The sequence below is a fragment of the Phocoena phocoena genome, chromosome 14 (assembly GCF_963924675.1).
Source record: "Phocoena phocoena chromosome 14, mPhoPho1.1, whole genome shotgun sequence".
Lineage (NCBI taxonomy): Eukaryota > Metazoa > Chordata > Mammalia > Artiodactyla > Phocoenidae > Phocoena > Phocoena phocoena.
In genome coordinates, this window is record NC_089232.1 from 13793814 (window position 1) to 13821178 (window position 27365).

At 42.8% G+C, this 27365-nt stretch overlaps 2 protein-coding genes across 3 annotated transcripts in view; one reads left to right on the top strand and one right to left on the bottom strand.

Annotated features, from left to right (window-relative positions):
* Nucleotides 1-897: 897 nt before the first annotated feature.
* On the bottom strand, nucleotides 898-11630 carry MRPL35 (mitochondrial ribosomal protein L35). Its single transcript, XM_065890771.1, has 4 exons — nucleotides 11521-11630; nucleotides 4721-4910; nucleotides 3933-4077; nucleotides 898-1232 (listed from the first exon to the last, which is right to left on the bottom strand). Exons 1-4 carry the CDS (start codon nucleotides 11561-11563, stop codon nucleotides 1044-1046), a joined length of 567 nt encoding a protein of 188 aa, XP_065746843.1. The 5' UTR covers nucleotides 11564-11630; the 3' UTR covers nucleotides 898-1043.
* A 3844-nt stretch (nucleotides 11631-15474) lies between these two features.
* IMMT (inner membrane mitochondrial protein) overlaps nucleotides 15475-27365 on the top strand; it is a 48438-nt gene continuing 36547 nt past the window's right edge. The window contains exon 1 of one of the 2 annotated variants that reach the window (XM_065891002.1): nucleotides 15475-15636. In XM_065891002.1, the coding sequence (XP_065747074.1) occupies nucleotides 15592-15636 (45 nt within the window). In that variant the 5' untranslated portion in view covers nucleotides 15475-15591. The remainder of the gene's footprint in view (nucleotides 15637-27365) is intronic. The other variant, XM_065891003.1, reaches the window with a different exon arrangement.

Here is a 27365-nt window from a genome sequence, read left to right on the forward strand (position 1 = left end):
TCTTGGTTAAAAAGTTTTTGTCTCCACTTATACAGCCTCTTTAGCTTCACGAATGGGCACACTGAAAGGCTATTTCATTTACTCTTCTCTCAATGAAAATCCTGTTCCGATAAACTAAGTGAGAACTGCTATGAATGCAGTGAACCTAGTAGACCAGACGTGTTAGCACCCCAGGCTCACCTCTGAGAGAAAACTGCTCACATGACTACTTTTTGCTCCAAGTGGACCTGCTAGCCCAATCAAATGGACCAGGGTGGGCTCCTGACCTCAGAACAGCCAGTCCCCACACTGGTCCGTGACCCCTGATGAGACCTGGTGTAAAAGGACAAACTGACCCAGTTAGAGTCTCTTTGCAATTAGTTAGAGACTGGAGATAGGAGCTGAGGGTCATGATGTAGAAAAGTACCTCAAAAGTGCATGCTAGCGTTATTATGGGAAGCAGACACTAAGAGTAAACAAAAGCTGTGAATCAGAGAAGTTGGTGAGGAAAGAGAATGGAGCCAGTGATGGAAAAAGAACTGAGCCCCGTGCATGGCAGACCCCAAGCCTAAAGCTCCACCACTCCTGCTGCTGATGCCCCTGCAGGTGCCTCAGATCCGGTATCACCATGTAATTTCTGCTCTTCCTGAGGCCTGGGGGTTAGTTCTGGGTGGGAGATGGGGGTGTGAGGTGTTCCTGCGTTCCCAGGCACATATCCTTAAGATAATGTCACACTGCTTGAGCCAACTCGTTAGCTTTACAGTCCTCTTACGTTTGTCCTAACTGGAGATTCCTTGCAACTAAATAAGCCTAATTGGAACAACTGTTTAAGCCATTACCATTTGTTAAAAATAATCAGAATTTAAAATTTCTATTTCTCTGAACAAATCTGGGAATGTTTAATCCATTAAGTTTTAAAACATTGGTAAGTTTAATGTTGGTACTACATGTTTCCACATCAGTTGGTACAACTTACATCATGTCTTATACTATTTCATCTTTGCAAAGACATCCTATATACAAAGATGCACATTCAATAACTGGGAAATCATAAAACTTCGGATCTATACTTTCAAGTTTGTTCGGTCATGATACTTCTGATAAAGGTCATCAGCATACCAGTTCCGCCTCTTCCAGAAAGATGCTGTCATTTTATCTAAGAGCTTACTTTGGGTTTTATTGCAGAAGACGAGTTCCCTCAAGCGTCTTTTTCTTGCAACTGTCTTCTTCCATAATTTTTTCTTATAACCAGCCTGTCAGATAACATTACAAAGACAATTTAAAACATTATATTATATAGGAAACAACAGATATGTTAACCACTCATGGTTCATAGGCTCGCTGGAAACAAAGACTAAACTTTCATAGGGGCTGGTATGTTTTTCAGAAAAATGTGATTCTCAGTGTGGGGGTAGACAGAGGAATCGTGTGTAGTTTGAAAAAGGAATGTTAATAATTTAAGAGTTTTAAAAAGATTATTTAAAGCCACAGCAAATAAAGCTAAATAAATCGTTGTGCTGGTGAAGTACAGGGTAGTGAAATATAATTGTAACAGCTACACTGCTATCTTCCTAAAGTGGAGGATGATGAAGGGAGTACTGGCTAGTTGGTGACACTTATGTTCATTTAAGGGGGCCTAAGTATGACAAAGGCTGAGAAGCAGAGTTCTCAAGTATACTGTGTCATTTATTCTTTTCACACACTGGGGGGACCAGTTTCTACAGTAAGTACTTTTCTAAGGAATAATGACCGCAGGAAAACTATTATTGGGAGTGGTGAAGGAATAATCCATGCATTATTAATTTTGAAGAATTAATTTTTGAAGAAATAGATAATTAGATCGAATATAAAACTATAATCATAGCCTGTTTATTTTTTTCCTTTTGGCCGTTCTGCACAGCTTGTGGGATCTTAGTTCCCCAACGAGGGATTGAACCCAGGTCCTCAGCAGTGAAAGCGTGGAGTCCTAACCACTGGACCACCAGGGAATTCTCAATCATAGCCTGTTTAAACTAGAAGAGACCTTAGTTGCCACCCAGGTTAATGCTTGGCTACAGTAATTTACAGGAGAGGTGAGACTAGAAGCGCAGCTATTGGTAAGAGCATTTGGGTCCTTTCAAACCAAGGGCTCCTTAGGGCTGCACACTAACTGAACAAAACCACAGCTCTTTGCTGAGAAGGTGCCTTGGGGTCTCTGACATGACTTAGTGTCATCACTGGGACCAGCAACTTCTATAGTACAGTGATGCTCAGAAATAAGGAAGGGTCGTTTCAGAGTTCTGGCTTTAAAATGCCAGAGATTAGATGGTTACTTCTCATTACGTACAATTCTAAGTTGAAAGAGTCAAAGAAAAATCCCCATATTTGTGTAACAATTTTCTAGTTTGCAAGCCAATCTGGGTCCCTGTGGATCTCTGACATACAAACAGCTGGTTTGCTGTCCTGCCCATCAACAGCAGAATAATCTCCTTTGAAGATTATTCTGTGGAACGTAACCACTGTGAAAATGCTTGAGACTTTTCGGACAATCTGCAAGTTCAGAAATGGAAGGAGGGAATAAGCCATAAAAATTAGGGACACCTGGATGAAACTGTGCTGCAGAAAATACTTTCTGTTTTTATACATTAGTGTAAATTACCCCACCCAGATTTTTGTTTTCTTCTTAAAATTCGATTTTGATAAAGCAGGCCATTCTGCATATGGAATACTTTTGGGGGCCTTGAGCAGGGACTAGGTATTATGACTGGAGAATTCGATCAGGTCATTTATAACAGTGTGAGGGTTTCAGGGCCCAGTAAAAGGGATGTGGAAAGGAAGGCAAGGAAAACCACCCATTTTATTTTATCTAGGGCCAGATGAGGACCTGGAAATAGTTAGTGTAACAAAGGGGAGGAAATGTTTCCAATGGTCCAAAATTCATAACTGTGTGCTGAATTACTTAGTTCAGCTACTTATGGATTACATGAGCTTCTACTGACTAGTGTAGGAAACTAACGACCACAGTATTGTTCCAATGGAGAAGTGAGCTGAGAGTTCCAATTAACTTATTTGTCTACAAATTTAGGATTGTTTATAACAGAGTACCTTTCAAATAGTGAGAAAATGCTACCAATTATCTTATTTTCACAGGGAAACAAATTTTGATCTTTAAAGAATTATTTGTTTGTTAACTCCCAAGTAGTAAAATGGAATTAGGATTTGAAGTTATCAAAACTCAAAGGTGTTTTGCAAAACTCTGGTCTTCAGCTGCTTTCTAATTATCACCTACTGTTTCCATGAATAATAAGGACATGAATGGAAAAGACCTGCTGCTGTGGGAGAAGACAGAGTAGGAATACTCTGTCAGAGTCCCCCTCTAGAGGCCATGGTCCCTGGCCAGAATAAATATTGGAGTTCTGTCTGATATGATCACCAATCATACACACCAACAGAGAAAAACTTACAAAGTCAAATTTAAAACAAGTATATGAGGGGTTAACGTTCCGCCATAAAGAGTAAGCCACCTGGAGAACCCAACCCAAGGTAGGCTGGAAGCTATTCGGTCCCAAATCTGCACCACGGGACTAAGTCCTTGCTGAAGTCCGCTCCGCTGTTTTAATGCTCTGGGTTTAAACAGAGCCTCCCCACAGGTTATTTACATATCGGGGGCTTCAAAGGCATTCCGGTAATCATCAGACAAGACAGACATGTAAGAGACCTGGGATGAACCTGTCCTGCAGTGAAGACTTTCGCCATTGTGAATAATATTTTGTTATATGAATAGTTAAAAATGTTTTCTTCACACGTATTCACTGACATGAAGAGATGCCTGCCAAGCCGGGACTTAAGCACAGCTCTGTAAAAGCTGCTGGTAGGATGGGGGGGAAGATGCGTCAAGGAACAGGCTGACTTCTGCTTCGGTTTAGTCTAACCTCACACTCCTTTTCTAAGCAAGTAACCGTGTGAAGACTCACCTTCCTCCTTAGCCACAGGCCAGAATGAAGTCGAAGAAACCTATAGATGACAGCTTTCACAGTCTTTCTCTTGCCTTTTCTTGAACTGTAGTATGTTACAGTTCTGACTGGTGGCTTCAGGACGTTTGGGAGCAAGGGGACCACTCTAAAATACATTGAAAAATCTTTAACTCAGCAATAAGACGTTAAAGGATAAAATCCACTTCTGTACTTAGAAATGAAAGCAGCAGCTCCACTGGAATAGAGCTCACTTTCAATAAACATTGTTACTCCAGATGATCCGTGACACTACACATAAGAATGGCAACTATCATCATTTTGCAAGTCCTCCATAATCTACCCCCTCAGTCCCTAGGAGAGAATTTATTCTGCTGTATTTTAATCACCTGATTCCTTATCCATCTGCCACTAGATTATAAACTCCTTGAGGACTTCAGCTTATTTTTAGCTTCGCATCGTTTTGGCCAAGTATGGTGCTGGGCACCCAGGAGTGCTCAACTAAATATCTGCTGACGGAATAAGCACCACACGCAGCCGAGCCTTGTAAGCTGAGCATCTTGTTCACCCCCCCACCTTGGCTGACAGCTTCCACCCAGGAAACCACATCTTAGAACATCAGAAGCGGGCCCTGTGTAGTCACCCCTGATGCTGGCATGTATATTCTCCCATCCTTCAGGCAAAGTCTATATAACTAACCGGCAAAGAATATCATCTACTTCTAAGATGTTGTAGGCATGAAGATTTTAGAATTTTTGTCTAAGCATCACGTTTACTGAAATATACTCAACCTATTGAGGACTGTGGCAGTCTGCCCACATGTCAGGTTTCTGACAGATGTGATCAGTCTGGGAGCAGAGGACACAACCAGTGTCTGAATATGACTGAAATGTCGGGAAGACAGTGCAGAACTAAGACAGGCATTCTTGGAGCAGTTTCGATAGGCTGAAGATGCCAAAATACTCAGGGGCCGTAAGATTCCTGGAGAGAGAGAGAAGCATATATACTTAACATGACACTCCAAAATACACATGCAGGGAATTCCCTGGCAGTCCAGTGGTTAGAACTTGGCGCGTTCACAGCCGGGGCCTGGGTTTGATCCTTGGTCGGGAAATTAAGATCCCGCAAGCTGCGGGGCGTGGCCAAAACAAAAACAAAATTATGCATCCAGATATTTAAAACAAAGTAATGTACCGAAGCGACCAAGTATTATATATAATTAATGGGTCCTGAGCATCAGACTCACGTGTGGAGCTTTTTATCCTTATTGAGGTATAGCTTACACATCACAAAATTACCCATTTATGTACAATTCAATGCTTTTTAGTAAATTAGAGAGTTGTGCAACCATCATCACAGTCCAGTCTGATGTGTCCTAGCTCTCCATTCAACAGTAGGGGACAAAAGACATGCAATGTTAATTCCCACCACCAGATCTTACACCGTGAATACACAGAACTCCTGCACTTAGGGAATGGCAAGGCAGAAACACAACAGCTCCTCGGCTCCACAGAGAGACAGCAGGTGGCAGGAGGAGGATTCATAAAGAAAACAGAAGAGGTACTTGAGCTTCCCTCTAGAAAATGAACAGGCCATGAGAGGAGGCACAGAGTCCAGGTAGCATGAACAACGTACGCAAAGGCAAGGAAGCCGAAACAAATCCATGTCGGGAGCGGGGACTGGACCTGCCACAGAGGCTGAGCACTGTTTGCCGGACTATCGGAGATGCCTGGGGAGTAGTGGGTAACAAGGTGGGCAGCTCAGAAGGCAGATCATGGAAGGCCTAGATGTGTGGACTGAACGCCGTCCTCTTTATCAATCCTTCACGCTATCACCAGATTCAGAGTCCACGGCTGCAAAGCAGAATCACTCACAGAGCTCTGACTCCACTTGTAAATTCTGAGTGAGGCTAGTGTGGGGCTTAAGAATGTGCATGTTGGGGTTCCCTGGTGGCGCAGTGGTTGAGAGTCCGCCTGCCGATGCAGGGGACACGGGTTTGTGCCCCAGTCCGGGAAGATCCCCCATGCCGCGGAGCGGCTGGGCCCGTGAGCCATGGCCGCTGAGCCTGCGCTCCGCAACGGGAGAGGCCACAACAGTGAGAGGCCCGCGTACCGCAAAAAAAAAAAAAAAAAAAAAAAAAGAATGTGCATGTTAACAGAAACAGAGTCACAGATATAGAAAACAATCTATGGTTATCGGGGGGAAGGGGGGGAGGGATAAACTGGGAGATTGGGATTGACATACACACACTACTATATATAAATAATCAACAAGAGCCTACTGCATAGCACAGGGAGCTCTACTCAATATTCTGTAAAAACCTATATGGGAAAAGAATCTAAAACAGAGTGTACATATGTATATGTATAACTGATTCACTTTGCTGTACAGCAGAAACTAACACAACATTGTAAATCAACTATACTTCAATAAAAATTTTTAAAATAATAATAAAAAAGTGCACGTTGATAAAACTCCACGGGCTGATGGAAATGTCCGAAAAGAGGATTGTGGTGATAGCTGCACAACTCACTACATCAAACTGTACACACAGGGCCTCCCTGGTGGCGCAGTAGTTGGGAATCCGCCTGCCAATGCAGGGGACACGGGTTCGAGCCCTGGTCTGGGAAGATCCCACATACCACGGAGCAACTAAGCCTGTGCGACACAACTACTGAGCCCACATGCCTAGAGCCCGTGCTCCGCAACAAGAGAAGCCACTGCAATGAGAAGCCCGGGCACTGCAAAGAAGAGTAGCCCCTGCTCGCCGCAACTAAGAAAGCCCGCGCACAGCAACGAGGACCCAACACAGCCAAAAACAAAATAAATTTAAAAAAAACTGTATGTACAAAACAGGTAATTTCATGGTATGTAAATTATACCTCAATAGTTGGTTAAAAAAAAGCTCCACAGGACTTCCCTGGTGGCGCAGCGGTTGAGAATTCGTCTGCCAATGCAGGGGACACGGGTTCGATCCCTGGTCCGGGAAGATCCCACATGTTGCGGAGCAGCTAAGCCTGCGAGCCACAACTACTGAAGCCCGCGCACCTAGAGCCTGTGCTCCGCAACAAGAGAAACCACCACAATCAGAAGCCCGTGCACAGCAACGAAGAGTAGCCCCTGCTCGCCGCAACTAGAGAAAGCCCACACGCATCAACGCAGCCATAAATAAATAAATAAATACTAAATTTATTTATTTAAAAAAAGCTCTACAGGTGAGTCTGATACTAAGTGAGGGCTTGGAACCACTTTCTTACTGTCCACTGCACTGATTTCACATGACAAATGAGGGGCAGTGTGGAGAAGTGAAATGCCAGTGTTTGAGGCAGACTGGGTTCATATTCTTGCTCTACTACTTACTAGCTGTGTGACAACGGGCCAGTTAGTTAACCTCTCTGTGCCTCAGTTTCCTCAAATTTAAATGAAGTTAATCATGGGCTTTCCTGGTGGCACAGTGGTTAAGAATCCGCCTGCCAAGGCAGGGAACATAAGTTCGAGCCCTTGTCCGGGAAGATCCCATATGCCGCAGAGCAACTAAGCCTGTGCACCACAACTACTGAGCCTGAGCTCTAGAGCCCGCAAGCCACAACTACTGAGCCCATGCACCACAACCACAGAAGCCTGCACGCCTAGAGCCCGCGCACCACAACAAAGAGTAGCTTCCACTTGCCGCAGCTAAAGAAAGCCTGTGTGCAGCAACGAAGACCCAACGCAGCCAAAAATAACTAAATAAATAAATTTATTGAAAGAAATAAATGAGGTCAACCATGGGCAGGTAACGAGAATTAAATAAGATAAAATATGTAAAGTACTGGGAAGAGTGGCTGGCATAGAGAAAACATTTAATAAATGCTAAAAGCAGACAACAGAAAAGAGCTGAGGAGTGCTTAACAAAGATGGTATAATGTTAATAGGTGGCAGAAGGAAGATGGAATACTTAAAACCCTTATTTTGCTTTTCTCTTCTCCATCAGAGATAACAATTTCCAGTCACCTGGTGACCTAGTGGGTAGGATTCTGGGCTTCCACTGACGTGGCCCAGGTTCAATCCCTTCAAATCTCCAAGTATAAATAATTTATATCTCAAAGAACTGAAACTCTTTGCAGACATGATTACATGCCAGGAGGTAAACTTTGAAAGATTAAGTGAATAGGAGCATTGTAGACAACAAAATGTCCCAATTTTCACAGATCATCAGAGCTTGATATATCTCTATTAAAAAACACAACAAAACTCTCAGAAGTTCTTGGAAACTGCCCCTGAAGGAGGTGAGCAGATGGGAGTCCAGAAATAACTGGGCAAACTACAGGCTTATCTGTAGAAAAAAAACAATGTTAGAATGGATAAATAGAAATGCACAGAAAAAAAACTTTTTTTTCGTCAACCGGGAGTGAACTGTTCCTTGAAAAGAACTTCATTTCACTTTTCTTTTTTTTTTCTGATTTCACTTTTTGATGTAGTCACCAGCCTGAGAAATCATGAGAATACCTAGACAGTGTATCTGTCTAGATAGGAAGGCATATGAAAAGGTTTCTTATATTCTAAATAAATATAGAAATGTGGGCAGGACAATAAATTAGGTAAATTCCAAGCTGATTGGAAACTGTACTCAAATTAGTTGATTGCTGTTCTCCTGGTGGAAGTGTCTTCCTGGCTCCCTAATTGACTCTTATTTTTCCCCAATTTATATGAAGGTCCTGAAGCTGTACAAGGCATGTTTAGCAAATCTGCATAAAAAACAAGCTGGGAACCATGGCTTATTAACATATTTGTGAAAAGATAGACTATCTAGACTCAAAGTGATCTCAGTAAAAGGAAAAACAGACCAAAATTAACAAAATGAAACCAGGGATAAACCAACTGAGGTTAGAAAAAAATGGTTCCTGGAACAACAGATAGGGTGACTGTGGCTTGAGAGCAGTTTCTGGGAAAATGACTTGGGGGGCTTTATCCACCATACCCTCTCCTGGACCAACACTGTGGTTTAGCTTGTAAAAACCAAAGTCCAACTTAGACTGTGTTAACCAAGGGCAGCTCACAAATCAAGGGCAGTGATTAACTGCTCCTTCAGTCTTCTGCCCTCTTTGGGAATTCTAGTACAGACAGGCTTTCTCGTAAACACCCTCTTGTACGGAGAACACTGACGTTTTCATGAAGGAGGTGACACAAAACCAGATTCGAAGGAGTAAGAGAGGAGGTAGTGGAGACAGGAGGCCAAAAATGGAATACGTAGTACGTAGTACGTTTTGGGAGCTCTGTTTGGGTAATTACAAATAGCCCCCCTGTGGCAGGAATCAAAGGAATGTGGGGGTAGGGGGAGGTGAGTGTGACAGTGTCTAAACTAGTAGTCTTCAAGGTTTTTTTTTGATCCCATACTCTCTAAATGAATTTTGAAAAATTATGTACCCTTTCACAAAATTTCAATATCTAAAATTTTAAATAGTTTAAAAAGGATATAATTTCCAGTATATTTCTAAAACTGACATTTAAAAATAAGCTGTCACACCACTCTTTTAAATGTTTTCAGTGGAATCTAAATACCATAGTGAGTTAATACCCGCCTACATCATCAACTGTTAAAAAACAAGGACAATAAATCCAAATTGATGAAAATAAGAACTTTTCATCAAAAGATCCGTTAAACAAACTAAAAAGGCAAGCCAGAGTGGGAGAATATATTGGAAACACATTTAAATGAGAAAAGACACACATCCAACATACATAAAGAACTACTATAAATCAGTAAGACAATTCAACAGAAAAATGGGCAAAATATTTGAGTATTTCACAAAAGAAATTCAAATGGTTAACACACATGTAGAAAGGTATTCAGGCTCATTACTTATCAGGGAAATGCTACTCAAACCACAACAAGACACCACTAAATACTCACCAGATTGAAAAAGTGTACAGGTCTAACAATACCAACTGTTGATGAGGATATGGCGCATACAGTAATGGGTGACTTTTTTTTTTTTTTTTTTTTTTTTTTTTTTGCGGTACGCGGGCCTCTCACCGCTGTGGCCTCTCCCGTTACGGAGCACAGGCTCCGGACGCGCAGGTTCAGTGCCCATGGCTCACCGGCCCAGCCGCTCCGCGGCATATGGGATCCTCCCGGACCGGGGCACGAACCCGTGTCCCCTGCATTGGCAGGCGGACTCTCAACCACTGCGCCACCAGGGAAGCCCGTGCTGGGTGACTTTAAATAAGCGCATCACTTCGTCAGCATCAGGCAATACAGAATATATATTCTCTGATTCAGCAATTCCACAGCTAGTTTTATATGTACAAACACACACACACCATAGAGAAACTCTTGCACTCATGCACCATGACACAAGGCCAATCAGCTTTGTACCTAACCGCCCCAAAGTGGGAACACCCAAATGCCCATCAATAGTAAAATGCAGAATTGGAGGGTAGTCCCATAAGAGACCATTCTATAGCAATGAGAAAGCATGACAGCTACGTGTAAAATGAATGAATTTCACAAAGAAAAAGAAGACACAAGAGTACATACTATGTGATTCCGTTCATGGAATGTAAAAAAACAGGCAAAACTAAACAATATATTGCTTAGAGATGCACATATGCATCTTAAAACTATTACAGAAAAAAAGACAAGGTAATAAAAGTGAGGGCAGTGTTTATGTTTGGTGGAAACTGGCAATTTTGGTTGAAGAGGCACACAGAGGTGAAGGCTCCTGGTACTGTTCTATGTCCTGGCCTGGGTGTTAGTTATACCCATGTTTGCCAGAGTTATTTGTTAAGGTAGTCATGTATGCTATATACATTTTTCTTTATATGTTATATTTCGCAATTGAAAAATACCCCACATAAACCAGCTCTTCTGTAACCGCTGGAAACTTGACACTTTTTTCTTTCTAGTCTTGTTCCACAGAATTTTATCCTATTTTGTGTGAACGTAATTTACCGATCATCGTATCTTATTTGAACGATCTTTAACTTTTGCAAGAGTCCCTACAGTGAAGGCAACCCTTCACTTCCGTCATCTCTCTCTGTCAAGAAGTCCTCAAGGCTGCCCTAGGGCCGCCACTGCACTGCACGTTGTGTGCATTTCATACAGCCACGCTTACCATATGCCGGGTACTACACGAGGCGCTTTACGTGCTCGAGCTCATTTAGTCCTCAGGTGGATAGTGTTATCCCTATTTTAGAGCCGTAGAATCTGAAGTTCAGAGATATTAAATAACTTTTCAAGGTCACAGCTCGTGAGTGGCGGATCCTAGCCTCGGTGGGACTTTTCTGTCTTCCTCGCCCCCCACCCGCGCCCTTCTGCTTTGTTTTCTAGGGAAGGCGGAATGGCTAGGAGCCGGTAAGGAAGCCAAAACTGCGGGACACCCCGGTTCGCGAGGGTCCAAGAATCTCGGAGATCTCCGGTGCTGGCGGCCGAACACAGGCCGCCCCGGAGAAAATTCGGAACAAACCTCTGGCCTCATATAACAATCCCCCTCTTTTCTTTTTTTTTTTTTTTTTTTTCCTGTTAACCTCCAAGCTAAACGCCCACTCCATCCCGCGCCAGTCCCCCCTTCTGTGAAGGCGTGAATCGAGCTCCTCGCTGCCCACTGACCTGAGGCTGCTCTCACAGTACACGCAAAAGCGGAGGCCGCCATCTTGCCGCCTTGCCTTACGGCAGCCGAATTGGCTCTAAAAACTTCAGAGCAAGAGGGCACTAAGGAAAAGTAACCTGGGCGGAGTCGGGGAAGGGAGTTAAAAACATGAATAAAGGAACGTTGAAGTCTACCTTTATTGAATATCTTCTTTATGCCAAGCTGTCCTTCACCGCTGTAAAACAAGTGCCTATAGAATAGTGCCTGGCATATAGTAGGCTCTCAATAAATTCTTACTGAGCATTCGATTGAAAGATGTATTTAAGTACCAGCATATTTGAAACAATTTCTTTTTGCTCATTTCATTAAATTAGTTTGAAAGAATAAAATGTATCCTTCCAAAGCTGGGATATGTTGGGCTAAATTGACAGGAAATAGCAACATTATTAGAATTTTTTAAAAAAATTGAATGCCAACTCTAATCAAATAAATGTAAGTATCCCGAGGACATCAGATACACACACACATTTTTTTTTCTCTCTCTAATCAATAAGACTGCTATTTGGTAGCACCTCAACTCTTCCTGAACAATCTACATACCTTATCTTATTCCTGAAAATTAGTGATCATACATTTTTAAACAATGTTCATTTAAACAGAAAATAAACAGCAAACCTCTCTCCCATCCTTGTAGTCTAAGATACTTGATGCATATACAGTATATGGCACTATTTACTGGTTGAAATGGGTAAGGGTCAAACACTGAGTCTCAAGGAGTTCACATTTAATAAGGAGACAGCTACAGACCATAATAGGCAGATAAATGACTGATGGGGCAGTTCAAAGATAAGGAGGGAAGGCTTCTGGTTGGGGTGATCAGGGGACAAGGAGATAGAGTATAACACGGATCTTAAAGAATGGGGAGGATTTTTTAACAAGGGCAAGGTCACTGTTGGCAGTAAGAGCATCAAGAGCTAAGGTGAGAAGAGAGGAAGCCAAGACAGAGAGTCACAGGATATATTTAGAGCAGTGGTTTTCAAACTTTTTGGTCTTGGGACCTCTTTACATGCTTAAAAATTGTGGATCCCAATGAGCTTGTAATTATATGGATTATATCTGTAAGAATGTATTATATTGGAAAGTAAAATTGAGAAAAAATTTAAATACGTATTGTACTAGTTTCCTATTGCTGCTATAACAAATTAACTCAAATTAGGTGGCTTAAAACAACACAAGTTCATTATCGTACAGTTCTGTAGGTCAGAAGTCCAAAATGGGTTTCACAAGGCTAAAATCAAGGTATCCAGGGCTGTGTTCCTTCTGGAGGCTCTAGAGGAGAGTTTGTTTCATTGTGTTTTCCAGCTTTTAGAGGCTTCCTGCCTCCTTCCATCTTCAAAGCCAAGAATCACATCACTCTGACTTCTGCTTCCATTGTCACACCTCCTTTTCTGATTCTGACCCTCCTGCTTCCCCCGTCACTCCTAAGGACCCTTGTGATTACGCTGGGTCCACACAGATAATTCAGAATAGTCTCCCCATCTCAAGATTCTTAATCACACCTGCAAAGTTCTTTTTTGTCATGTAAGGTAACATATTCACAGGTTCCAGGGATTAGGAGAATGTGGACCTACTGGGCGATAAGTATTCTGCCATTGCACTTATTAATTCATTTTAAAACAACAATTATAAGGACTTCTCTGGCAGTCCAGTGGTTAAGAATCTGTGCTTCCCCTGCAGGGGCACAGGTTTGATCCCTGATAGGGGAACTAAGATCCCGCATGCTGGCGTGGTGCAGCAAAAACCCCCAAAGACCTATTACATATTGACACAGATATTTTTATGAAAAATAACTATTTCAAAATTTTTTAAAAAATTAGCAAGAGTGGCATTGTTTAACCTTTTTGCAAATCTCTGTAAGGTCTGGCTTAATAGAAAGCTGGATTCTGAAATTTGCTTATGCATTCAATTTGTTGTGGTATCACTTGTCATGTAGTCTCTGGGAAAACTCTACAATTATGTATAATGAGTAAAACCAGCAAATAATATCTTAACATTACAAAGGTTGTTTTGATTTTTTAAAATATATTTATTTGGCTGTGTCGGGTCTTAGTTGCAGCACGCGGGATGTTTTGTGGCAAGCAGGATCTTTTAGCTGCGGCCCGTGGGCTCTCTAGTTGTGGCGTGCAGGCTCTAGAGTGCACATGGGTTCGGTTGCCCCGTGGCATGTGGGATCTTAGTGCCCCAACCAGGGATCAAATTCACGTCCCTTGCACTGGAAGGAGGATTCTTAACCACTGGACCACCAGGGAAGTCCCATATTAAGGTTGTTTTGATTTTGTGGACCCTCTGAAAGGGTCTCAGGCTCACCAGGGACCAGGGCCTTCCGTGCGGACCAGGGCCTCCCATACCACACTTTAAGAACCACTGAGTTGGTTATATTTTAGTTTCTCTGAGTTTTAGGGTCGACAAGAGGGTGATGAGCTTGAACCGCTATTGTTGCTATCTTGATCTCCCATCTATGGTGGCCACTTTGAGCCATAAAACATGCACACAGGCTGGAAAAGTACTCTGAGACATTTCTTAAGGGTCTTTGAATTGGCAGTGGGAGTCACTGCCATGTGGCATGTTTTTGAACAAGGGAGTGATTTAAACTTCTGAGTTACTTTAGGAGAGTCCATTTTAAAGCAAAAGAAAAAAAAAATCTTAAACCGCACGTGGAAGATGAGGATTAAGGACTTGGTTAAACGAGAGGTCAGGAGACTACAGAAATTAATTTTGGAGTTTGAAATCTTGAAGCTGGAGAAGTTGCTAATGATGTTCAGGCTCAAGGCATACATGGCTGGAAGAGACTGAAAATGTTCACTGGCCTTGAAAGCTTTATGGCCAAGGTTTTTGAAAAGTCATCACCCAGCATGACAGCAGTGGGCAGGGATGAGATGGGGGGCAGGGGGACTGCAGTTCAATAATTAAAATTACTAAAAAAGATGGGAGACTGCTCTGGAGGCTATTAAGTGATGGCGATATGAAATACAGAGTGTAATGTAATTACAAAAGTACCCTGAAAAGCACTGAACCTATATAAACATAAGTCATTATTTCATTTTAGATAATTTTCAAACCTATATCTCTACTTTACAAATGGGATTTAGTAGCATTGTGTACCTCTAGGGAGAACACCATACTACAATAGAGCACCTAGTTAAGACTTGAAAGTACTTTGCAAACGCAAGAGACACACAAGTTATTTAGTTTCTACGATATATTGACGGTAAGATCACAATTAGTACTAATAGCATTGAATACGGTGTTCAGTATTTAACGTGTGTTACCTTGATTACAGACTCAGCGGAATACTTTTAACAGTGTTTCTGCACTGACCTCATCTTTCCATCCATCCCACAGATTGCGACCAAAATTATCTTTCTAAAATAAAAACTTGGTGAAGAAAGCGGTGTGGTTTAATATGAAGGAGTAGAAGCTGTGGAACCCGAAGAATCAGGGTTTCTATTCCTGCTGTGCTATTTATTAGATTCGCGAACGACACATTCTGCACAAAGATCTCCCCAGTGTTCTTTCACCCAGTCTCCCACAAGCAGGATGACTCCCGGAAGAAGGGCTGCCAAGCGAACAGAACGCGCAACCCGAGACAACACCACTGTTTACGTAACTTTGGGCAAATCCATTCCTTTCTACGAAATATCCAGCTGACAGAAACAGCTGAGATGCTTTCTTGCTTGAATTCTCCGGAGTCACACCTGCCCGGTTTCCGCGCGGACCAGAGTCCGAGCTCCAGACGCACTGCTACCCACCTCAATCACCCAGTTACCCGAGCTTGGGGTAACAGCCAAGAACCCTGAGCGCGACCCGGAAGGAGAAATCGCCCTTTCCGCCTAAGCAGGGCCCACCCTCTCCCAGCGGCCTGGACACGGGCGAGAGGGAGCTGCGCGTGCGCAGTGGCGTTGGCTGCCCTTCCGGTACGCCCGGCGCGGAGAGGCGGCACGGACGCAAGCACGCACGGACGCAAGGTTTCCCCTGCTTGCGCCGCCGCCCTAGCTGCCACTTACACCTGCAGCGCGGTCAGCCCCGCAGAGATGCTGCGAGCCTGTCAGTTATCCGGCGTGACCTCCACCGCCCAGGTGAGGATGCGGGCGCCGGGAGAGAGCGCGTGGTGAAACTGACTCCCGGCAGCCGGCGGAAAATAAGGGAGGCTTTGGCTCTGCCTAGGCCCGGGGACAGAGGCGTGTCTTAGGCGAGAGTCCCCGGTGAGCCCTTGAGGCAGTTAATTCGGCAGTTCGATGACTGGGATGACTTGAGGGTTATTGCTGAATAGGGATGGGGCGTGGAGAAGAGAAGGTGGCGGGGAGGCGGGCGTAGGACGGGAGGCACGGCTTCTGGGACATGCCATCCAATCAGCCCCGCGCTGCCCCAGCCTAGGACCAATTGAGGTGCTGGCGCCCGGGTCGCCGGTTGGGCGCTTGATAGGTTTCGCGCAGCCAGTGGTTGAAGGTCGACGGGGGAAAACTGCAGTTCCCAGCAGGACATGCATAGCATTGGCTTGTTGCATCTTAATAAGGAGGTGCCTGGACTGCTAGAGTCCGCGTTTTGGCGGCGGGCGGGCGGGGGGGGGCGGGGGGAGGGGGGGGGGGTCAAGGTTGTAATTAATCAGGAGGGGCTGCCTTTCTTTTCGTAGCGGAGAACACTTCTTGAGCTATTCTTACTCTGAACAAAAATGAAAGATTGTAATTTATGGAGCTCGAACACCTGGTACTCGAGGAAGGTTAGGCGTCATGACCTTGTGCTCATTTCTGAGATTAGCCTGAGGATCTGTGTCTTCGGGTGCTGGGACGACTTTGGCAGACATTCAAGGAGCCCAGACACCCAGTTATTTTTATTTCTGCATAATTATCAAAGTAATTTTCTGAAATTAAAAATAAAAAAGGAAACCTATTCCCATTGCTCACAATTTAGAGAAAATTGGTATTTTGCAAAACAGGTACTGTGACCCAAGGAATTGAGCAAACTCCCTGGACACAGTGAGTTAGAAATAAAAGTCAAGCTTTTTTTTTTTTCAAGTTTGCTTATCTCCCCTTTCGTTTCCAGGGTAGGAGAAGCAGTCTCTTCTGTAGGAAAGTGCGGGGTAGTGTTAGTTTTCTATTGCCTTATATCAGGTGCCACAGATTGAGTAGCTTAAAACAACACATTTATTATCTTAGTGTTTCTGGACATGAATGGTCGGGGTTCTGTGCTCGCTGTCACACAAGGATGCAAAGTGTTTTCCCTGCTGTGGTTCTCATTTGGAGCTTCTCTTCTAAGCTCCTTCAGTTTGTTGGCAGAATTCAGTCCCTTGCAGCTGTAGGGCTGAAGTCCCTGTTTTCTTGCTAGCTGTCACCTCACCCTTCCTGGGGGCTGTCTGAAGTTCCGTGCTGCAAGATCCTCAGAGGCAGTTTGTAACACAGATGTTTACTTTCTTGCAGGCTACCAGGAGCTTGTCTCTCTGACTTCAAAATTTCTCTTCCCTGTTTCTGATCTCCAGACCCAGATTTAAACGGCTTATGTGATTAGGCCAGGCCCACCTGGGTAACTCCTTTTTGATTAGTTCAAGTCAACTGATTAGAAACCTAATTACATCTGCAAAATCCCTTTTGCCATACCACTCTAATCATGGGCTTAACCGCAGGGGGCAGAGGTCATGGAAGTCGACTTAGAATCTGGCCTATCATACTGCCCAAGTGGGGCTAGGAGGTTGGAGGAAGCATAACTGCCTTTCAGGGCAGAACTGATGAGGTATGTTTTTGGAGCTCTCCTTTCAGGCCCAGTCTTGTTACATCATGGTTGTCACCGATCTGTCTCTGTCTGCCCTGAATTCCAAAATTACTTTTTCCTTCCTTGCCTTTATCAAAATATTTTCCACTTAATGGGATCCCAATTAGGAAATTAGGAGAAAACTGGTTAAAACTTCATATTAAAATATGAACCCTTTTCTAGCCTGCAACCAAGATTTCTTACCTTCCTAAAACTGCTATCTTGAAAAATTCATTGGTTTATTCTTCTTATCTCTTCATTCATTCTATAGTATTTGCTCCTGTTGCATTGTGAAACTCTTTTTGCTCTTCTCAAGTAGTATCTTGGGTCCCATTTTACCCTTCATCTCTTTTATTTTCCTTTGTTGAGTCGACTTCTTCTTGTACCTCTAGGAACTCTGGTACCCCAATGAACTTTCCCCCTCTCCCTCTCCCCCTTTCTCTTTTCTTTTAAGACATTATTTCAGGGCAGTTTTAGATTCACAGCAAACTGGAGGGCATTCCCCATATACCCTGTGCCTGAGGGATGCATAGCCTCCCCCTGTATTAACATCTGCCACCGGAGTGTTACATTTGTTACAATTGATGAACCTACGTTGACATATCATAATCACCCAACATCCATTGTTGACACTAGCGTTCACTTTTGATGTTGTACGTTCTGTGGATTAAGACACATGTATGATGATATGTATCCATCACTGTGGTATCATATAGAGTATTTTCACTGTCCTAGAAATCCTCTGTGCTCCACCTATTCATCACTTGCCTAGCCCCACCTCCTGGCAACCACCAGTCTCTTTACTGTCTCCATAGTTTTGCTTTTTTCAGAATGTCATATAGATGGAATCATACAGAATGTAGCCTTTTCAGATTGGTTTCTTTCACTTAGTAGTTTCTTTCACTTAGTATATTTCACGTTCCTCCATGTCTTTTCATGGCTTGATGGATCATTTCTTTTTAGTGCTTTAGTCCATTGTCTGGCTATACCACAGTTTATTTATCCATTCACCTACTGAAGGACATCTTGGTTGCCTCCAAGGTTTGGCAGTTAAGAATAAAGATGCAGTAAACTTTTCAGTGCAGGTTTTTACGTGGACATACATTTTCAGCTCCTTTGTGTAAATACCAGGGAGCACATATGCTGGATCATATGGTGAGAATATGCTTTGTTTTGTAAGAAACTGCCACCCTATCTTCCAAAATGGCTGTACCGTTCTGCATTCCCAGCAGCAGTGAATGAGAGTTCTTGTGGCTCCACAGCCTCACCAGCATTTGGTTGTGGTCAGTGTTGGGGATTTTGGCCGTTCTAAGAGGCGTGTAATGATACTGTCCCATCTCTTTATATGCTCTCTTACTGGGATTACATCAGTTCTCAGAATTTTAATCCCTAAGCAGATGATTGTCTAGCCTCCGCTTTTGAACTTTGTACTCAAATTTCTAAATTCTTGTTTGATTTTGTCAAAATCCTTTCCACTCCATGACACCATCTTTTTTTTTTTTTTTTTGGCGGTTCGCGGGCCTCTCACCGCTGTGGCCTCTCCCGTTGCGGAGCACAGGCTCTGGACGCGCAGGCTCAGTGGCTATGGCTCACGGGCCCAGCCGCTCCACGGCATGTGGGATCTTCCCGGACCGGGGCACGAACCCGTGTCCTCTGCATCGGCAGGTGGAGTCTCAACTACTGCGCCACCAGGGAAGCCCCACACCACACACCATCTTCTTAAATGTCTTCTGGCTTTTACTGTTGCCCTCCTAGAGTCAGTTCTTCACCTAGTTGTTAACAAAGGCCTTTAAAAAAGCATACAGACCATGTCATGCCCTCCCGTGACATCCCGTCTCATCAGAGTAAAATCTAAAGTCTTTACCGTGCCCCCTGGGCCCTTCATGATCTGGCTCTTTGCATATCTTATTTTTCTACTCGGCCTCATTCTCTTCTTCTCACTGCCTTTTCATTTGCTGTTTACCCTGAAGTTCTCCCACACATCTTTGCTTAGCTCTCACTCCCTTCAGATATTTTCTCAGCTATCACCTTCCCTTCAGAGAGGGCTTCCCTATCTAAAACAGACCTCTGACCACTCTCTCCTTTGCATCACTCTGAACTTACCCTTACCCTACTTGGTTTTACTTTGAAGCTCCTACCACCACCTGACATACTGTGTATTTATTGTGTATTTTCCACATTAAAATGGAAGCTCCTCAAAGGGACTGTATCCATATCAGTACTCACAATAGTCCCAGCTCCTAATAGATGCTCAGTAAATAAAGATGTGTCATTTGTGACGTGTTTGAATGAAAGAATGACATGTTTGAATGAAAGAATAAATGTGTTCTGTAAATTTTTCTTAATTTCTGTAAGTGGATGTGACCTCCCTTAAGCTTAAACCTTCATAGGTTTTAGAACCTCTCCAGACAGAACCGATAGGATGTGCATGTAGATAGAAAGATTTACTATAAGGAATTGGCCCATGCAGTTGTGGAGGCTGGCAGGCTTGATATGCACAGTCCCAGAGGAGCTTGTGGTGCATTTTCAGTCTGAAGGCTGGCAAACTGGAGACCCAGGAGAGCCGATGGTGCAGTTCCAGTCTGAAGGCAGTCTGCCGGAGAATTCCCTCTTGGCTTGGGGAGACTGGTCTTTTTGTTCTATTCAGATCTTCCATTGACTGGCTGAGGCCCACCCACATTATGGAAAGCAACCTGTTTTATTCATAGTTCATTGATTCAAATGTTAATTTCATCCAAAAACACCCTCCAAGTTGACATATAAAATTTACCATCACGGCTGGCATCTAGCTTATCCTCAATGTCCGGACTTAATCATCCTTAAATTCCTTACATGTGGGTATTCAGCAGAAATGAGTTGATCTTTCTTTCTTTCCCAGAAATGAGCTTCAGTGCTCTGATTCTTCCTCACTTTACTTCCCAGACTTAACACCATCTGTCTTCTTTTAGTCCCAGGACTGCATGGCCAGGCCCAACCTTTTTTGAGGTGGGCCTTGGGTTTGGAGGACCTGGACTTTCAGCCTAGCCTGGCCCTCTCCCAGACTACAAATTTGGGAGTGGTCATCTGCATGTGCATTGATCTTATCTGCTTATAATTTTGAAAAAGCAAAAGAAACATTATTTTTGAGGGTTGACTAAGCTAGCTTATTTAACTAAGACCAAGTTTGATATCAGGGCTAATTTAGGACTGAACTTGCGTGTAGACATTTTTAGCTGTCATCTTCTGGAATTCTTTCTTTTCATTAGGGTTATAAAACACTGTTACTCAATAATAGATGTAGGTAGTGAGGCACATGTGGTAGAAAGTAGTTTAGTATATGATGCAGCCTGTTTGCTTCTATGCATATTAGAATCCTTTTTTTTAAAAAATAAATTTATTGTTTTAATTTTTGGCTGTGTTGGGTCTTCATTGCTGTGCACAGGCTTTTCTCTAGTTGCAGCGAGCGGGGGCTACTCTTCGTTTTGGTGCGTGGGCTTGTCATTACAGTGGCTTCTCTTGTTACGGAGCACAGGCTCTAGGTGCTTGGGCTTAAGTATTTGTGGCACGCGGGCTCAGTAGTTGTGGCTCGGGGGCTTAATTACTCTGCGGCATGTGGGATCTTCCCAGCCAGGGCTGGAACCCATATCTCTTGAATTGGCAGGCAGATTCTTAACCACTGCGCCACCAGGGAAGTCTAGAATCCTTTTTTATTATTCTTCATTTTCATTTCTCTGGACCAATTGCTTTCAAACCATTTTGAAATACATTTTACATCATAACTTAGAACAGAAGATTGAGAGTATATAGGTAATATATATTTTCACACATATATGCAGAGAAAACTAGAGAAATATCACCTTCCTGCTTTTGCCATACTGATGAATGTCTGCTATTTCCTTGTCATAACTGAAAAGCACTTTTTCTCCTATAGAATATGTTTTTACTGGGAAATAATACTGCTTTCATGCCAAACTTAATTGGATTTGTGTATGTGATATATTTTTAACCTTAATGCATGATTCCTATAAAATATTTTTAGTCAACTATAGAAAGAGTTGTTGGATATTAATCTGTAATTTAAATGTAGAACTTGCCATTAACTTCGGGATACCTTTTGTTTGTGTGGGAGGAATCCTTATTACAAATCTCAAAACCGAAATGTCAGTTACAGCAAATGGCCACATCTAGAAGGGAAACCTGCAACCTCCAGATAGGGTTCACATGAGGGGACTTGTATTATAGTCTCTGTTTCCAGGATTGTGGTTTCATTTTATATGTTCACTTTAATTTGGAAGAGCTAAGGAATAAGTGGTCTTTGCAAGAACATTACATGGGAATTGTGTGTTTTAACTTGCTTTTTTGGGTTTTCTTTGTTAAAATCATGTTTCTATAGGTTGGAAGCAGCAATGCTAACCTTATAACATTTATTACAAGGCTATATGTCAAGGCAAATTGTTTTGAAACAGTATTGTCTTTTCTACATTGTTGGTTATTATTAGTAAAAAGGTATTCCAGAACTAAGAAGTGTCCAGTATTTTGTGTGTTAAAGTTAGGACGTTTAGTTTATATAAATAAAGAGAGTTTAGTTTGGTGCTTAAGAAAGAGGGTTCTGAAGGTAGACTTTGGATTTGGCAGTGGTTTCTTACACGTGACACCAAAAGACACAAGATAAATTGGATTTCACAAAATTAAAAAATGTTGTGGGGCTTCCCTGGTGGTGCAGTGGTTAAGAATCCACCTGCCAATGTAGAGCCAGAATGTAGATAGTGGCTGACAGGAGCTGGGGAGAAGGGAAAATGGGGAGACTGCTTAGTTGGTACAGGAGTTTACTTTTGGAGTGATGAAACTGTTCCGGAGCTAGATAGCGGTGATGGTTGTACAGCATTGTGGATGTACGAAATGCCACTGAAACGTACACTTTAAAATGGTGAATTTTATAAGCGAATTTTACCACACAGAGAAAAAAAAAACAAAACACTTAACACCAGGCAGTTGCAGATGGCCTAATAAATACAGAGCTAGACTTAAATATATATATATAATTAAAGTAATATAAAATAATATATAATAGACTTGAAGTAGCAGCCATTAGCCAAAAATGGGACAACTTGAGTTTTCAAAAGGATAACAATCGCAACTGGTTTAAGTTCATCAGAAGTGTTTAAATCCATGAGTTGATAAAGATCCTGTTTTGGTTTGCTAAGGCACCTTGAGCTTGGGGTAAAAGATTTATTGACTGCCTCCCTCAGTTCTGGGGGTTTCCTGGCCTCAGCTGGGCATTTTGTGTCCCTCGGGAGGTTGTCGTCAGGCCGTCGCTGGGGCTAGAGTCATCTCAAAGGCTTCCTCACTCCCGTGTCTGGCAGCTGATACTGGCTGCAGCTGAGGCCTCAGCTGGGTCTGTTGGCTGGAACACCTACATGTGTGTCTGGGTTTCCTCCCAGTTTGGCGGCTGTGTTCCAAGAGCAAGTGTGATGAGAGGCAGAGCCAGGCAGAAACTGTATCCCCTTTATGTCTTGGTCTCAGAAGTCACAGAGCCTCACTTTCACTGCCCTCTATTAGTAAATTAGTAGCTAAGGCGTGCCCTTGTTCCAGGGAAGGACTCAGTTTGCCGGAGGAGTAGCAAGTTTCTGGAAGAGCATGTGTTACAGGAAATATTGTTGTAGTCAGTTTTGGACAACACAGTCTGCCTTGTAGCCATGACAACTTGCGTTCCTCCCACATGTAAATACATTCACAACCTTCCTCATAACCCTCCAAAACCTCATCCCATCACAGCATCAGGCTTAGACTAACGGACCAGGATCTTGCCATCAAATCAGATCCCTTTGCAGGTAAGACATCTTGAATGTGGTCTGCTGGGTACAGTTCCTTAAGTGCTTTTCCTTTCAGTCTAAAGACCTGTGAACTAAAGAGACAAGTTATCTGTTCCCCATATACCCTACACACAGTATAGTGTGACACTCCCATCCAAAGAGGCACACAGCAGTCACTGTTCATAACAAATGTCAAATCCAACTGACACATGTTGCTGCTTGCTTAATTAGGACTTAGTCCTCTTGCTTGGGAATGTTTCTCCATAGCTCTTTTTTTTTTGGCTGCACTGCGCCGCATGCAGGATCTTAGTTCCCCAAACCTGAGCCCCCTGCCGTGGAAGCGCTTAGTATTAACCACTGCTCCGCCAGGGAAGTCCCTCTCCATACTACCCTCTGGGCTTCAGGTTTCGCCCTTTGAATCATCCTTCCTTTTCTTTTTATTAATTAATTAATTTATTTTTGGCTGCGCTGGATCTTGGTTGCTGTGCGCGGGCTTCTCATTGTGGTGGCTTCTCTTGTTGCGGAGCACGGGCTCTAGGCGCGCGGGCTCAGTCGTTGCAGCACGTGGGCTCAGTAGTTGTGGCTCGCGGGCTCTAGAGCGCAGGCTCAGTAGTTGTGGTGCACGGGCTTAGTTGCTCCACGGCATGTGGGATCTTCCCAGACCAGGGCTCGAGCCCATGTCTCCTGCATTGACAGGTGGATTCTTAACCACTGCGCCACCAGGGAAGCCCCATCCTTCCTTTTCCAGATGTGTTGCCTGTTGGCAGCTGAATCGTTTTCTCAGACTGCTTTCTGTCTGTAGAAGTTCTAGAGGCCCAAAACCTCTATTTGTTTTATACTCTTCACCTTTAAATCCAGGCCGGCCCGTTTTTCATCTTAATGACTCTGTGGGTTTCTTGTGGGTCTTACTGGGGTGTTCTCCATTAGACAAGAGCCACACCCACAAATCTGATCAGAAGAAGCTCTTCTCCAATTTTGGGCTCCCTGTGAGGCTGCTGTGGTCTCAAACCCCTAAGATTCTCAGTTGCCCTGTTGTTTAATAAAAAGAATGTGGGATGCATACTCTTAAGGTCCTTAGTGGGCCTTTTCTCAGTATAAAAAGTTCTGTGAGGAGCACCTCCTGAGATCTTTCTGAGGTCTTAAAGGATCGTTGCTAACTGGAGAGGCTGAGAATGAGAAACAGTCTTATTTTTTAACCCACCAAGTACTGGCTCCTTTATATTTCCTTCAAGTTTTGCTTGAAAGCTAAACAGGTTTTTTTGGTTGGTTTGCGTTTCAGAAGCTCGGCGCTATCCTTATCACACTCTGCTAAAAGGAAGCAGTTGGCACTTGTGAACGTTCTGCTTAGTACTGTCTTTAGCTAAATCCATCAGTTCATTAGGTATAGCTATACCTAATTTTCTATTTTCCACGTCTTACCACGGGTGACAATTTTGATAAACTTCTGCCACTACATACAAAGATCCCTTTTTCCTCCAGGTTGCAAAAATATTTTTCTCACTTTTCTTAAGCCCTCACCAAGACAGCTTCTGTGAAGGCCATTAGGCTTCTGCTAACAGTCTCCTCAAGGCCCTTCCAACTTTCACTCCCCATCCCCCAGTCCCAAAGTCATTAACACGTGCTTTATGTTTTATAGTAGCACCCTGCTTCCAGGTACAAGCATCTGTTTGGTTATAGCTGTAAAACAGATCACCCCAAACCTAGTCTTTATTTATTCTTTTATGGTAAATAATATTTATTATTATACAGATAAAAATTGTATTGTATATACTTATAAGGAAATAACATATAAATAAATATCTTTCATTTCTTAGGAGGTTCTTGGGGTCTCATGAGCTTGCAAGGTTCTGGGGAAGTGGCAAGGTTCTAGAAAAGCATGTGAGCTGTGAAGTATGGCAGTTTTGGAAAATACAGTCTGTCACAATTAATAAATGAAAACCAAAAAACCGCACAATTGTTCATCATCAGAGGATAACTGGATAAAAGGATAAAAAGAATCAACCATTTATCCTCCTTTCCTCTGTGAACTGTACTATTGAGTAATCAAATTGTAGATGAGGGGAAGCATCTCTTTATAAAATACGTCAAATTATAAATGAAAAATAGAATTAGAGGCCACTTTTTGCAACTTCCAATAAATTAATGGATCTAGACATTGTACATTAGCACAGTTGATAACAGCACAAAAAGAGAGGCAAGCAGATGTTGTGTACCTCCCAATGAAAGAAAACACCACCCCCTAAAGTCTTGCCAAAGAGTGTAAACCTGAGTCTGATCAAGTGTCTGGTTCCAGCTCCAGCTTGCAGGAAATACAGAGGACAGGAACGTGTTAAATTTCACCTTGAACAAAATCCAGTCTGTGAAAAATTCTGCAGGTTGAACAAGCAGATTTCTTCAACAGAATAATTACTGGAGGGAACACCTATAGAGTAAAAGACGTATGGATTAATAGACTCAGAAGATATCCATATTTTTTTAATAGGCAAGACTAAATTTTGTATCTAGGTATTCATACTTGGGTGATAAAACCATAAAAAACTTAAGTATTTTGACTCTTAAAGCTCTGTTTGGAATATGAAATGCAACATAGACTATGACGGATACTTAAATTTTTTAAACCAGGAGCCACTATTTCAGATAAAAAACCTGTTTATTTGCGTCAGGATACAGTCAATTTTCTTTTTTTTGTACAGAAGTATGAAACTTTTTTTAAATTAATTTTTCGGCTACGTCGGGTCTTCATTGCTGTGCGTGGGCTTTCTCTAGTTGCGGCGAGTGGAGGCTACTCTTTGTTGTGGTGCGCAGGCTTCCCATTGTGGTGCCTTCTCTTGTTGCGGCGCATGGGCTCTAGGTGTGCGGGCTTCAGTAGTTGCAGTGCGTGGGCTCAGTAGTTGTGGCTCGCGGGCTGTAGAGCACAGGCTCAGTAGTTGTGACACACGGGCTTAGTTGCTCCGCGGCATGTGGGATCTTTCTGGACCAGGGATCAGACCCATGTCCCTTGCATTGGCAGGCGGATTCTTAACCACTGCGCCACCAGGGAAGTCCCAAGTGTGAAACCTTTTATTGCTACTGTTTTTTGGTCATAAAAGATAAATTTTTTCACGTTTTATCCCTTCTTAAATCAGGGTGCATATTACAGTTGGTGCATTTTACAATTGTTTAATTCAAAGCTCAGCTTTCAAAAACAAAAACAGAAGCAAGAATATCCAGAAGAATTCTGAAAAAGAATAGTACTAGAAGAGAGGACTAGCTCTACCAGGTTAAAGCCTAATTCTAAGATGCAGTAGTTAAAACACTGTGGGGTTAGTCTATGAATAGAAGTGTGTGAATAGGTGGAACAGTGGAACAAATTAGGAAATCTAAATGCATCAAGGAATTGAGTATATTTTAAGGTGACATTTCAAATTGTTGGGGGAAAAATGGATTATTCAGTCTATGATTTAGGGACAACTGAATAGACATTTAAGAAAAAATAAAGTTGAATCCATGCCGTATGCTTTACACTGGATTCAAAGATTTAAATATAAGAAAAATGAAACCATGAGAGTAAAACCATGGAAGACTTATTTTATCATCGGAGGGTGGCTTTCTACAAATAGGAGAAAACCCGGAAATCATAAAAGATGGACACTTTTGGCTATAAAAGTATCACAAACTGGATAAAACCATTTGCAAGTAGCAGGGACATGGCTAATTTTTCTTCATATGTAAAGAACACTTAGAACATGAAGATGAGCAGTCTTATTTAAAAGTGGTCAAAGGATACACTCTGATAGTTCATAGAAAAAGAAGTAGATAATAAATATATTAAAAGATGCACAGTCATAACAAAGGAAACTGTGATTAAAACTGCACTGCAAGGCTGTTGGAGAGGCTGTGGGAACCCCCATCCCCTGCACTGGCAGGCGGACTCTTAACCACTGTGCCACTAGGGACGCCCCTAATACAGCAATATTTACCAACATTTCAGATTTTACTTTTAGGAATACTTTTAGGAATTGACCCCAAATGATGTACGTTTCTCATTGTTTATTATAATAAAAATTTAAACAAAACCTCAGTCACCATCAAAAAGAGGCTGGTTAAATATATTAAGTGACAACGGTTGGAGGCCAGAGAGAACGAAATGTACCCACCAAACTGAGAGCGTCTTGGGACCAAAACACAAGGCAGGCAGCTCCACATAATCAACAGATCAGTTTATTATAGGGTAACTTACAGGGTGGGATCCGGCAGGCAATGATCCAGAAGCGTTCACAACTGCACTCCGC